Genomic DNA, 15,793 nt, shown 5'->3' with positions numbered 1-15,793 from the left:
CGTAAGAACTGAATATTTTTAATAAAATAGTATACATTTGTGATGTGTGTTGTTATATGAGACAGCAACAAACACTTTTTTGCATTATGTTCTTCAAACCTCTTTGATCCCATGTGAGTGTAACACAAACGGAAGAACGGATCACAGTGAGACGATGAACAAAAAACAAAGGCGTCACAGCACGAGCCCTCGCCGTCGGCCACTGTACTGTCCGGGTTCAAATACTCTTCCAATTTCACGGCTGCGGTCCCACTACTTTGGACTTGCTGTGTGAAGAGAAACTGATGCCAGACTTTTAACTGCGTCAAATACAGAAAGTGTAATTTTCAAGGAAAGCACTATTTCAGTAGTGGGTATTGTTGACGCCGTTTATTAACATCATTAATTAATGTTCAATAAGTGATAACACAAGGTGATAACAGGCGTTTGACCATAAAATGTTGCAGACAAATTAAAAACTTAATCTCAGCACTAAATGTAGTTGTTTACGGACACCAGATCCTAGAAATATAGTTATCCTGTTTAAAAATGCGAATTCGCTCTGTATTATTTAATTTGCAATATTATTACTTACCTCAAACGATATTATTAATACAGAAACGAGCCTGAAAATGACAACACATTCCATATCTACCGCTGCCCTTGCGGTGCCTCCGTATGGTACAAACCACCCTAGACCAATATACATGATCAAGTACATTCATTGTATACAATATACTTGTTCTTGACAATCCAGATCTGCCAGTTCATGACTAAACGCTGTATGTGTGCATCAATACTACTTTATAGTACATTCTGATAACAATAGTGGATAACTAAGTTTCCTGGAACATGCCAACGTTGACAAAGAAAATTATCGTTTTCTGTTGTGGCCTTCCGTGATGCGACGCGTATTACATCCCGTGGGAAAAGGGAGCGAGGTCAAAGGAGGAATATGTGTTTCCATTTCTAATGTTTGTTTGTTGTTTAATGCCGCACTCATCTATGTACCAACTATATGGCTGCAGTCTGTAAATAATCGAGTCTGGACCAGACATTCCTGCGACCAACATTATGAGCTTAGTTATACGCTATTGGGAACCGATGACACACGCTAACCAAGGCAGTAAGCCTGATCATCAGATCCTGTTAGTCTACTTTACGACAAGCATGGGTTGTTGAAGGTTAATCCAAACCCGGGTCATATCGGGTTATTTCTTACTGCAGTTTAATCTAGTCATATAGTTGGAACTGGGGGATATCTAGCAATCAACCTGGCGGCTATAATAGTTCCAAAGGTGTTACAAGGGGTTCAGATTCGGTTTCCTTGTGGGTAATGGCAATATTTCGATGGCGTTGTTCTGAAAATGTTCGAGAATCTTCGGCATGATCTTGTGGTGTCATCCATGAATATTGAGTGACTGGCAGGGAATGGTTATCAAGATGTGGGCACGACGACGGTATCCAGTAATTGATGTTAGCCATTGAATGTCACAGATACTGTTATGAGATCAAACTTACTGCCTAGTATGCTAGGTTGTGACTGATTGTTTGAACAACCCTTTTCATAATTGCCCTTGGATTCATACGGTGAGCACAGTCAATGCCCAAGATATAAATTATTGGGCTTCCATTAGAGCCTGTTTTAATCATATTAGTTATCTCAAGAAGATGTATTTGCATCTGATGATAATGTCCCTTTAACTGTATTTGAAGATGATCTGCATGAATATGTATTTCAAACTTATGCACTGTACTGGGATCGATACATTATGTACCGGTATTTTTATGTGATGATTAAATGACGGTTATTGTGTCACAAGATTATGTACCAGTATTTGAATCTCAAGATTATGTACTGGTATAAATATCTCAAGAATATGTACTTTGCATCTCAAGGCTAAAGGTATGTGCATTTCCATGTAATGTACCTCTGTTTGTATTTCAAAATTTGCACCAATATTTGTATCTCAGTAGCTGTCAGGTATTCGTTTCTAAAGATTATGTGCAAGTATTTGTATCGAGCACGCAATAGCATCCTGAATGGAAAGGCAACAATTTCTCAGTTGCATTGTTTTATTTTGATACAGAGTTTATGATACGGTTATGACGTGGCTCCACTCTTAAGCCAGTCATGGTTAAGGCGGCACGCTATCTAGCCCAACGTTCCGGTCGTCTTGTGTTGTACTTAGCCTTGCTTGGAGGTTGCCTAGCACGAGGCTCAGTCTTCACTTTATTTTTACACTTCCTGAAACCAACGAACCGTTAACAAATAATATAGCTTACTTCCTAGTACAACTTGTACGGTGGAAGTTTCACCAGTTTCCTTCAATTGCTGATGAGATTTTACGACGCTTATAACGGTATTACAGACGATTGAGCACGCAGTTTTGATAATACAATCAATATGACGTCGTATGTTTGATTTATTGCACAGCACACTGTGCTAATATAATAACAAAGAGGCAACATACAACGATCGTACGGAAAATGATAGCAATATGATAAAAAATCTATTTGTTGTTTAGTATAATATAGCTGAGGGTGTCTTCGCTGTACCTTCTGAACAAAATAACCAGGCCTGTCAGTGGCACAATGGACATCACCCCGCACACAGTCAACACGAAATCTAACGTCCTGTCCCCCTGTGCAGCGGACACCTTGCAGTACAGATTACACAACAATATCAGGTGGAGTGATGGTGATGATGATGATGATGATGATGATGATGATGATACCAACACCAAATGTAACGATAGAAAACTTAAATACATAAATTAGTTATTTTCAATGAGATTATACATTCCATTTCCGGTATTAATTGTTAAATAATATTTTTATTGTTTTCTTTGAAAAAACTAATAATTATATTGATGAATATAAGGTTGAAAAACATGAGATGATAATGGCGAAGTTGATTCTTTCTGGTACTTACTGCTTCTGTCTGTTGTGCAGTAACAGTGTTAGCAGAAGCAGTAGCAGTAGAAGCCGTCGTAGATGTACATGTTGAACTGGCGGTCGTCGTAATGGATGTCGTTGAGGATGTCGTCGTTGTTGTGGTCGAAATGAGAGTCTCACAGTACGTACCTGTCAGTAGATTTCACCACACACATTTCAAGGGACCCTCTTGCACTATTAAACGTTTATAGCTACTTCATAAATTAACAGCATCAACGCGGTAGTCGCGTATAGCATACTAATGCATGTGACTTAACGGCTGTCAATCCAAGATGTGGATTAGAACTGGTCTTCGGCAACCCATGCTCTTAAGAGGCGAATTACGGGGTTGGGTGTTAGCTTACTTGGTCAACATCTGTAGCGTACTCCAGTTGTTTAAATCAATTCTCATAATGTACTCACTGGACTGTCAGGTACAAAATCATATATTTGACATATTTAATTATATACTTTTCCTAACAACTGCTGACTATTTCTTTTAACAACACACACACAAAGGAACGATGGCACAGCTTCGTATGTATAAGCGGTTGAGTAGCCTAGTGGTTAAAGCGTTCGCTCGTCACCCCGAATACGTGGATTCGGCTCCCACAAGGATACAATGTTTGAAGCCCATTTCTGGTGTCCCTCGCCATGATATCACTGGAAAATTTCTAAAAGAGACGTAAAACTAAACTCACTGACTTCGTACGTTTATGAGAACATGTTTTTGATCGATGCTGTTTTTTTTTTAAAAAAATAAAACAAAAAACAAAACAGAGGAAATTACAAGCACATTAAGGAGAAAATTATGCCGACACGTTATAATTCTCATTGAACGCATTCACAAAGTAATTTTTGTGCCTGAAAAAGGATCTCTATATCGATTTTTTTCTGTTAATTCAGCCGTACCAGTATAGCCACTTTTACACAGGCAAGAATAGTCACGAGGGTTGTTCCGACAGGTGGCGTTGTTTCTGCACGTGCTATTGAAACAGTAATCCCATTGGTCACATTTTGCGCCAATCCACCCTGTAACGACCAACCAATAAGGATCAGGATCATTACACGGGAGGCAAATATAACGAAGCATTCATAAAATATTACTTTCTGCTCCGCAATTTCCACCGCATCAAATACACCTTACAAATACGATTCTGTAATTCGCATAGATTTGTTAACCGTCTAGTTTAGAATCTGGTTCTTGTATTGAATATTCAACTTACTGTCGAGACACACCCTCTTGCCCGAGGGGGCGCAGATGTAGTGACCGGGGTCGTCCTCTGCCCTACAGTAGGTGTCACATCCTTTGCCATAGTTATGAACATCGCACTGTACACGTACGACTGCCTCAAATCTACATACAGATCATTAAATTAAAAAACCCGTTCAGTTATTATAGTGTTAGTAGTTTGCAACCCTTTCAGGAATTTGGTTTTCTGTAGTGTCTGTTAAAGAGTTGTATTGAATACGACAGTTCACTAAAGATAATATACGACTGAGAGATATATTCTTTTGTTTTCTATATGATCAGCAGTATATGTGATATATATAGAACATACATTGTAACATACATCCTCGCACCCATCCACCCTAGTATCATCTTAAGGATACTAGTAAGAACAAAGTACTTCACATTTATGAGTCATGTTAGCCATACATGTCAAGTACATTGATGTCAGTTCACTGGTCGGGACGCAGTCGATTGATTGATCAATAGATTACTGAACTGGTGGGACATTGCTCACATTATCAATCACCGGATTATATGGTTCAGGCTCCAGTCTTTACGAACTGCTGTCATATGCATAGAACATTGTTGCACTGTGGTTAAAACACGAACGAAAAGAAATCTAAAACTGGAACTTCAATCATAACTCACGTAATGACATTCCCTTTCATGGTGATGGACGTTCCCGGCAAAGTGCTATTGAAGGGCAAGGCCGTAGCAACATCGTAGTGAACGGTCTCAATGTTGTCATTGGCGCCAAACAGAAAGCCTGTATCGTAATCTTGAGCATTGATTTCTATCCTTAAACCGTTCTGAAACATGAAACAACCTACTTAACAAATGGCCAGAGATAAAACTTTCCAGGTAAAATACGAATTAAAAGTAACTTTAAAGGTTGACCAAGTTGCCAGCACTCATGCAAGGATCAAACATACTTAGACACAACAACTAAGGTAAAACATTTGGTATTCATGATGGCTCTTTTCACTCAGTCTTACGGTTATGGGGGCTGCGCCAATATATTTCTTGATACATGATTTAAACTGCCAGTCTTAAAGTTTATCTGGTGCATTTACAGCAGTAATCGTCCGCATCAACAAAGACCGGTCTATTGAGATTTCACTATGTATAATAGACAAAGGTCCCCATTAATACAAACCGATATTTATCTTCATAAGTGTACTGAGAAACTTATAGTTCGCGCTAACTGGTTTTGTCGTGATGTGTGACAGAACTCACACAACGTACATCAAAATGGTCAAAGTCGAAGGTAACAGGGTTGCTTGTGCTCCCGCCGATGCTCTTGCCAAACATGATTTTGTTCGTGTTCTCGTAGCTTCCAGTCTGTACGGGACATTTTCTGAAGCAGAGTGAGTGCGTGAGTGTAATGTCGCTTTCAACAGCATATCAGAAGAACCAGTGTGATGAATGTGGGTACAGAGCATATCTAAGTAGATACAGATTTTTAAGACTGTATGAAACCAACGGGCAGAGGTATGGTCGCAAACCAAACAAAGATCATCATCGGATTAAATCCAGTCCATCGGATACAAAACACGTGCCTCCTTATGTCACAAATGTGAGACGCGTGAATTACATAGTGGATGTACTGGAGGCAAATACTGAAATCAGATTCATCACGTAATTGATGTTCTGCTCAACAGTTTACATCATATCAGAGTCAAACACAGGACAGATAAGAGATAAGGCAGAAAGTGTGAAACACTTTACTTTTATGTGACTTGACGATTATCGCATTTTGCACAAGTGACTAGAGATACCAGTGACAGTATTCTGAACTTATGGGGAACACAGCAAACTATTGTGAATTCTGTACCATGAATAACTTCCCGTGTAAACAGGTTGTTGAGTCAGTGTGTTTAGTCTTACGGCACTTTTAGCAAAAAGCAAAATTCCAGCAATATCACCAGGGACCACCAGAAATGGGCTTCATACATTGTACCCATGTAGGGAATCAAACCTGGATCTTCGGTTTCAGCGAATGCTTTATCCACTAGGCTAGCCATCGTCCCAGGTTGTTGAGTAATTAAACACGAAATAATACAATTGTTTGTACAATTATTCTGACAGTGATCCAATTAACAATGTCCAGATGAGGTACTTCCCTTTGTACTTATCCAAGCATAACAGATATGTATAGACTTACTCGGCTGAACTGGGCAGTTCCTTGTAGCAGACCTTGAAAAGGGGATCACAGAGGTCCTTGCAGTTGAAGACCCCCTCGCAACATTCTCCCCCCGAATCCCTGCCACTTGGGTTGGAGTACTGGATGAACTCGACAGTAACACGACCCTTCCCAAACGTCACCTAAAAATCATGACAAAAAGCAGCAGGCTAAAAGAAACGGAGTTCACCAACATCGCAACATGTATAGTCCACTGAGTCCACTAGCACGGCTAAGTGTAAACACATCCCATACGTCATGATACTGACGCCCCCTTATCCCCCTTAAACAGCCACCCCCACCCACCAGCTCCCCATTTCAACCCCTATCCCACCCCCCACCCCCGCTCCCCACCCACATGCAGGGTAATAACAATAATTACAATCTTTATACGTCTTTCGGTAAAATCGTAGAGGATCGAACAAAATTTGAAGCAGACGTTGTATCCACTACACCATGGAAGATAAAAATGGCACGTGACTGTTATTTTTAAAATATATTTTATCAGCTTCCTCCGAACTAATTTGCTAGTCCACCCACTTGTTTCACACTTGTTATTGTTTCCAAGAGGGCCTAGCAGCGTGAGGTCCTATAAATATGTGGGAAATGTTTGAAAATTGTATTATTCGTCGTTCATAACGTCACTGACGATATGACTTTGTCCCAACTATGTATTGACTCAGCTTGCTATCGGGAACCCAACATGTTTACATTATCTCAGGAACTACCTCGCAATATACCTAAGCTACACTCACAATAGACGTGTGCGCTGGGAAGTTACATTAGTAAATCACTCAAGACAGTAATGTCATTCTCGTAGTTAGCTGGTTGAATACTAAGTATGTACAAATGTACAAACACAATTCTTTAATTATGATTTGTAATACGGCTTATCCATCCTTGCAAATTGGCTGTGATTTTGACACAAGCAGGCCTAGTGAATGAGTCGTTGTGACTATATACTTGCTTTTAAACTCATACTTATTTCAGCATGGTGTTGGCAAAGCATCGACATGGCAATTCAATCATGTCTCCATGGACCATTTCTGATCAAAGTTGGCTACTATTTTGATAACAGGCCTTTGGCATCCCAGTGACAATTTTGGGCTTTAAAAACCTAAGCTCAGAATTATCTGAAGATATATATTGTCCGGACCCATTTGAGAGGTAAACTTGAACCTTATGTCATCGCCGGTGCGACATCTTGTGACGGACACAACGGTTCTTTACCGAACTTTTTATCTTTATGTGTCTTATTCTTTTTTCACTCTTTGTTTATTTCTTTTCATCGGTACAGGTTTTGCAATAGGTTTATAGTTCATAGTTCAATACACATGGCATCTAATCAAAATGGGTATTACAATTCAGTGACTGATAGTCATGGCTTTTACGGGTATTATTCAGGTATTTAGGCAATGGCAAATTGGTCAGTATTTCATGAATTTCGTGTAATTACAAGTTCAGGATGAGATGTATCTCCCTATATTATATGTATTGGTTATATCTCTTTTAATGTATTGGGAATGAGGTGGTCGTTTCGATAGTTTGCATTTATTCATATTCTGTGTAAGGGATGGACCAGAATACACATTACGTCAGTGATAAATATAACTGAATTAACCTCTACTTCTAACAATGAACATAAGTCTGAGTATAAACTTTTCCGTGAATCATATCCGTTCTCACGATAAATGTTTTACAAAATGAATTGGTAAATGTATATTATACATGTTTAAAAGAATTGTAGAATACAGTTGTTTTTGTACATACAATGTATATCTAATTTATCCTTATTTATGCTTTTTCACTTTTGATTTTTATGATTACTTTAAGAGTCTCGAGTGATTCTTTTTCTTTCTCTTTCTTGTTACATGGAAGAAGTTTTATCATCTCAAACTGACTAAATTTCTATCTCGCATATTATAGTCGATCAAGTGTGTACCATTAATCTAGCGACATGTATAATGTATTTACAGTGTCTCGTAAGCCCATGTATGTCTGGACGCATACTTCCTTTAAACTGTTTATGACTGTGAATTTGTATTTTAATGTAATTGCTGGGCGTGTGACACTTTAAGTGTAAACATTTTACTACTACTGTAAATATCGACATCATCACTATCTCCCAACATTACGCTCACGTGTCACGATGTTCACGAGTTTCGTGTGAAACCGATGCTATTGCAGAAGCCATACGTATTTAATAACATCATTGCTGTTATTGAAAACAGCTGAATAGCTGGAAATAATGTTTTTAACCTCGTCGTTGCAAATAAATGAAAAAGTGATTCCTGCAATGCTCTTCTATCTGTGTCAAAACATTGGACTTCCAAGCAACAGATTCGGAAAAGAAGACATGGAGCTATTCAGAAATGTACAAAAATAACGGAAATTAATGGAAATTGAAAAAAGATCCAACCTAATACATGTATCACCGTTATATTATGTAAACTCACCTGTATGAGATGTACTAAGCACATTATGAGCAGGGTGTGCCCCATGGCGCTTTAACAAGACAATCTGGCTCATTTTAGACATAGTGTTATACTTTATACGGTGTTCACGTGTGTTTACATGGTCAGTCGGATTACAGTTCACTTGGAGTCCATGTTTATCTGGTCAATAACCCTACGGTTTGATTTAGGGAGCAATAAATCTTTAGATTTCTCCTCATTTTCACTTAAAGAAATCTACGTGAAACGTTTAACGTCACCAGGATATTTACCCCTTCCAATATTTTGATTTCCGACTGACGGGTTCCAAGTCCTGGTATCTCTCTGTAAATGACTGGAGATATGCCATGACTAAACTGACAGGTGGGTACAGCAATTGTGTTTTATCGTTTTGTTTTTATTACAGCCGTCCAAAACAGGGACTGCAGCATTGGAGCTGACGTTAGACAAAAATAAACATAATTATTCGAGGATAAATGACGGAGACTATTTCAATCTCAGATTGTGCGTGTGCGTGTGCGTGTGCGTGTGTGTACATGCGTGCGTATGCATTACCCGTGCCTGTCACCCTTACCATAACATGCGAATACTTACTTTAACATGCGGATAACACGTACCACACACAGCTGACATGGACACTTCATCGAGAAAAGGGGTCTAACACCTGTTTCATAAAAGAAACACAAATGTAAGCACGTGGTTATCGAGGTTATAGTTTCAGGCTACTCGATATAGCTCGGCGACCAAGCCGATGTTCGGTGTCACTATGGCGTATTTGTTTGTTGTTTAACATAGCACACTTCAATCTATCACCTTCTTGACTTTCTTGTAAATAATCGAGTAAGGGCCAGGCAATCTAGTGACTGACATCACGAACACCCCTCTACGCCGTTAGGAAAGCATGGCATGCATCAAGTAAACCTGCACGTACCTACATACCTACGTATATGTACGTAAATTCCACGCACACACGTAAATTCAGCAATGAACAATAATCCCTCTTGTCATACGAGTGGGGTAGTCTAGTGGTTAAAGCGTTCGCTCGTCACGCCGAAGACTCTTGTTCGATTCCCCACATGGGTAAATTGGGTGAAGCCCATTTCTGGTGTCCCCCGCCGTGATGTTGCTGGTGTATTGTTAAAAGCAGAGTAAAACCATACTTACTCACTCACTCAAATCAGGATGACAGTCACCGATATTTGGGATATCGACATTATTTGCAACATTGCCTTTGCTCAAATATTTCTGTAACCCTTTTGATGCACTGGGACATGTGACAAATAGACCTGGTTTATATTTACTCACCCCGTTCTGTCTACCTATAACTACCTGCCTGTACTTCGCCGTAGGTCTTCCCTACCTACTTACTGCTTACTTGCCTGGAAGTCTATCAGTCTACCTTCTTACCTTCCTGCCTGCCTATCATTCCATCCTTCCACCCTTCCTGCCGCAGCTGTATAATTCCCTTCGAACATGTATGTATTTGTTATTAACCTACGTGGATATCTTCCGAAAATGAACAAACCAACTTACCTGCGTTCCTGACTGTGTACCTTCCAACTGAGCTCACTACATTCCTGCCTACAACCTTACAAACCCACGATATTCGATAGTGTACCCACCCACCTAGCTAATTCATACACCATTTTGAAAGGAGCTGAATGCTATAGTACCCTTGGGTTTAATGCCCTATTAATTTTGCTCGATGTAAAAAAGGACAATTTTCTGCTTGTAGAAAGATTGAATAAGATTGTTTTGATTCAAGCGATATCACAGCGGGGATCCCAACATACCCTTCACGTATTGTCAATATAGAGTGAGATATAAAATAGCTAAGTGAGATTAACTGCCAGTAGGCTCCAATTTAAACAACATTGCAATAAACTAAACATAAGTGACATTAACCATTCTTGGGTATTGCATACGCATTAACCTAGACGCAGATATACACACATTAACATATTCCGTGGTGCTTTCCTCAGGTCGTATATATAGGGTAGATCAGTACAGATATATGTGTGTTTACATAGCCTCAGACATAAAGAGATAAATGCCTGATGTTCATGTTTTTATATGTACCCTTCTTGTGGAAAAGGGAGCATTGAACTTAGTACTGCTGTATCGAACTCAAAGGGACCATTAATGTCAGCTCGTTGTAATAGAAGTTCTTTATTAAAAATGTGTATGAAATTATATGATATTTTAATATCCATGCAACTTTGTTTTTTCCATCGATCAATGGATGTCCATCTCAACGGCTCATCACATTATCAATCTCAGCTGCCTGGGGATCATGAGGCACTAGGCGCAACGAGTTATTGTGGCTTTCCCATCTTCACGAGATACCCATTCACAGTTGGGTGAACTTGGTCACAGAGTCACGGTATATTGCTTAACATACTGCACGTTACTATACCCGTAAATAGATGCTGGCACATATTTGCATGTGGCCGCCTTCTGGTCATTTACGTATTTGTGGGTTCGTTTACTTTCCACAGGATTGTGTACTGTACATTAGAGATTGTGACATCCTTTGACTCCAAGTGTTACACTCTGTCACAGGTGGGCTTGATCCCGGCACCTCAAGCTGGCTGGATCACTAGATTGGCGCCTTAGACAGCTCGTCCACCGTGCTTCAGTTGCCAGTGGCGGGCCGCAGAACTGTTCGACATGTCCTTTAGTTCGTTAGAAGCGTTATATACGAACTTTATTGCACTTCGTCATATTGAATGGCCATTTCTGTGTTCAGGGCGAATTTAACAATGCATCGAATGGCATGCTGGAATATGTCATCAAATCGAATTTCCAAATTTCGAATTGTTTGAAAGTCCAAAGTTTTGTTGCCATAAATGGAGGGATTTTCCTGGATATACTGATTCGGCGTCACAGTGAAGTCTTGCTAATCCGGACTGTTGCGGTATCATCTAAATACGTACGGATTAACTGGTTTCTGTGTGAGTGAGTGAATTTAGTTTTACCCCGCACATAGCAGCTGGTTTCTGAATTAACAGAGCATAATTATTTAACCACATTACCTTACTGTGTTGTGGTTATGTCAGATACACTCAGTGCAATGCATTCATAGATTGTAACATTAAGAGCTAATGGTGGTGTCTTCCGATTATGCTCCTCGTATTAACGTCCTTGCTGATATTGTTGCTGATATTGCTGGTAACAGTCTACGACACGCTTCAGTCTGGGTATTTCATAGAACTGAACAGTGTAAAAATAAGTCAATGTCTTTTGAAAAAGTGTTAAATTAAACTCACTCATGTTAAAACATAAAATAATATGGCATTACCATTTTCAATAAAAAAGAGGCCAATCACACATATCATTTACACAATAATATTGACGATTACAGTGTTCCATATAGTATCCATGAATTTAGTCTACTAAAGAGGTCCTCTGAATTTGACGTCGTTATTCAAACATGCCTCAGAAATGGGTTAATTATAGGCAACGCGGTTTGAGGAAATTACAGTGACATGAATCCTAATGATACTCTTCAGTCAATAGGTAGCTTGGTATTTGTGAAAGAAGTTAGTACGATTATAGAGAATTAACTGGCCTGATACATAAACCCGCTCGTGAAACGCGTATCCTGTCGCCAAGTGCAGACACGACTCAAATCATTGCACAGTTAAACAACCCGTTGAAAGAGACAACTCTTAAATAATCATTAAAGCCAATTACACTAGTTCGAACACACCATTGAAACGACTGTTGACAAAGAGCGTGTCATGGTCTGGTGCTCCTGTAAGGCTTCCCGTTGCATGGTGGAGAGGGCTGTGGGGATGAACACTGAGGTAAAGAGGACCGGACGGTCTCGCTGTCCTTGTACCCTTACCACTCGTGATCAGAATCCTTGAAGTGATCATACCTGACGACCCCCAGAGCTTAATGACGAGTCCCCCACCAGTGACAGGATGGGTATAGATAGAGGCAGGGGGTCTGCTAAGAACCCCGGGATGAGCTGAGCGTCTTCAATGGCCCTCGGTTTCCAGGTGTTCACCGTGGGAGATGACATACCCGTGGGGGAGACGGGTGGGCGAGATGGATGACACATCACTCAGGCTTTCCTGTAAGCGATGTTGTCATGACTAGTCTATAATTGACAAAGGTGATTTTTTTATAACTTTAATGTTAAATGGGACAGATTGTAAGATAAACATGAGAGAGAAGCATCTGTTTGTGATCAGTATCGTGCAGAAGACAACGGCTTCATGAAACTTGAGGCTAACTTTTTATGGTTCACTCGGGTGGTTTTCATTAAGAGGACTATCACTTGTAGTGTGATATGATCACAGGTCTGATATCATAGTGATTGACAAATATTGTATTCGTCCTTGCTACTTCTGTATTACAGGAACATGAAATTCTTTAAGTCCACTGGTTGCTTCTATCGTTTCGTTCATTTGTTGGCATACGATTAGGAATGACAATACAAGGGGTACTTGTTAATCAGTTCTGTATATTGTAGAAAACTCAAGTGGCATGCTTCTTGGTTCTCTGGTGTTATTTTGAATATCAGTAATGGTTATATGATCAGAATCACATATATTAGATGCATAGTGAAAAACACAATAGTAAATCGCGTACTACTAAATGATTTAACTACCATAATTTCAAACATTTTGTAAGGTCTAGTGCAACAGTATGTTATTATGAGATATAAAGGCGACTTATTGTATCTGAAATAAAAAGTGTATCATAGACAATGTTGGTAAATTATCTTAAGCTGAATAGAAATAATAGAAAGAAGCCGAGAGACACTGTCTGAGTTGAGTTAGGTATATCTCAGGACTGTGGCTAACGAAAGAGCTTTGAGAATTGTTAAGGGTTCATGCATACAAACAAAATTGTCAGTATGAGGTGTGTGTTTAGTTGTAATGGGTGGAGCTTCTTGAGTTGATTAATATTATAGTTTTATGAATGTATTATCGAATGCATGAATGTAGCAGATCGAAGGGTGCTGTAACATATTGTCAATGAGATCATCAAACTCGGGATGAGCTTTAAAGAAAACTTGCAATATTATATGTCTGACAAACAATTAGAACACTATTAGAAGAAAGAACACATGGACGAAACTTTGGAACATCCACTTCAAGATGTAAGTGGGTAACTTTAAGGCTTCTTCATCCTTGGACGCCCCATTCACTTCCAGCCTTCATATATAGGGCTTTTATGCTATTACAAGGTACTGAAACGTATAATATCCATTATCTATGGGGAAAGATTCGCGGCTTTTCAAAATCAGAATACACCGATCGGGTCCAATGTGCTTTTGCGGAATGTTTACAACGTTTATCCAAGAGGTGACTGAGTGCAGTCACTACAGGCGGGTCTGGATTACAGGCTGCAGACTCACACTGAAACATTACATTGTTGTTTTCCTTACGATTATGTAGACATGAAACAAAATTTATATCATGGGAATTATTCCTCTGTGTACTCGGTAATTAGTTTGCAGGATTAAGTAGCTCGCAAAACGACTTTGACAAATACCTATGGAGTAAAACAGTGATACAGACTTTCGATAACCTAAAATATCGAGTTGCTCTGACTACATTACTTGAGCTGCATAACCTCTCGCCTACACATAGAACATGGAAAATAACATATTATTCCAAGAGTGTTCAAGTAAATATAACATATGTCACTAACAGACAAAAGGACAATGTTTTACAGATATTATGTCAGTTGCAACATATTTATACAAATTTTATAATAATATCTGACCAACTACTCTTAGCGTTGACTTCTAAATCGACACAATTGGTTAATCCAGAAATTAGTTTAACTGTATGTAACCAAGAAATAAAGAGCAGATGTGTAATAAATATAACGCTATATCAAAAACAATTACATCTGAAAATAAACACAATTATATTCATATAGCAACACAGTACCTCTGCAGGCCTTGATCCTGTCCCTGGTATCTTAGTATCTTAGGCTGAGCATCACAGTGTGTGTGCGTGCGTGTGTTCCTCTTGTGTGTGCAATTGTCGTATTCTTTTTCTGGGACCATGGATTGAGTTCTGTTATTTGTCTGCACAGCATGATCAATATGGTTAAGTATCTATCTGCGATTTGTCACTCAAGGTAGTGGGATTGCGCTCTGCTATTTTGTGCACAGAATAATTGACTATAGTGGGGTATCTTTCTGTGATCGTCAGTCACGATACTGAGACTGAGCTCTAATATTTTGTTCATATTATGATCGACTATTGCGTTGTATCTTTCTCTGATTGATAAGCATACTACTGGGATTGAGCTCGGATATGTATGTGCACAGTATTGTCAAATATTGTGCCGTATCTTTCTGTGATCGTGAAGTGTACAATTTGGAATGAGCTGTTATTTCCTGACACAATATGATCCCCTTTTGTGTTGCATCTTTCTGTGATCGTGACAGCGGTGAGAGCTTCAGGAGACAAACGTAGTATGTAATGCTTGGCAGATGAAACAAACATATTCATTTTACAACATCCCACTTGATGGTCCCTGAAACACGACTTCTTCAGAGTGTGTTGTATATAAAACCACATGACACTTGTTAAAGTGTAAATATGTCCTTTATAACCTTGAATAAAACATCAGTCTTCATTTTGATTTCAACTCAGATACAAACCCATCAATATCTCACTTGTATTTAAATAAGAGTCTCCCCGTGGTATAATCGACATTAAAGGTGCAATAAAACACACAAAAAAACTATTAATCACCCTTAAATTAGAAACATTTTTCATCAAAACACCTTATACAAAAGCCAAAAGCATATGGCATGGTTAAGAAATACTTGGATATTTTTTCGCGTAAAATATTTGAGATAACTATCAGTATCCTGTGAATTGACATGATCTCACAGACAGGGGACTTGAGTCACATCTCGTGGTCAGATCTGAAGCAGGTGCAGCCCCAACCTTCCGAAACCTGAGACCTTACGCAAGATTTGTGTTTTCAGACAGAACGAAACATTATACAGCTAAAATCCTTTCAGAT

At 39.1% G+C, this 15,793-nt stretch overlaps 1 protein-coding gene across 1 annotated transcript; it reads right to left on the bottom strand.

The window, feature by feature from the left end:
* Nucleotides 1-2,130: 2,130 nt before the first annotated feature.
* Nucleotides 2,131-8,833, bottom strand: LOC137283852 (protein jagged-1-like). Its single transcript, XM_067815531.1, has 9 exons — nt 8,789-8,833; nt 6,315-6,475; nt 5,396-5,507; nt 4,799-4,959; nt 4,143-4,273; nt 3,829-3,948; nt 2,876-3,066; nt 2,539-2,645; nt 2,131-2,227 (listed from the first exon to the last, which is right to left on the bottom strand). Exons 1-9 carry the CDS (start codon nt 8,831-8,833, stop codon nt 2,131-2,133), a joined length of 1,125 nt encoding a protein of 374 aa, XP_067671632.1.
* Nucleotides 8,834-15,793: the final 6,960 nt, after the last annotated feature.

The sequence above is a fragment of the Haliotis asinina genome, chromosome 5, assembly GCF_037392515.1.
Source record: "Haliotis asinina isolate JCU_RB_2024 chromosome 5, JCU_Hal_asi_v2, whole genome shotgun sequence".
Lineage (NCBI taxonomy): Eukaryota > Metazoa > Mollusca > Gastropoda > Lepetellida > Haliotidae > Haliotis > Haliotis asinina.
Note: the sequence above shows the minus strand (reverse complement) of the source record. Positions and strands in the feature narration are given on the sequence as shown.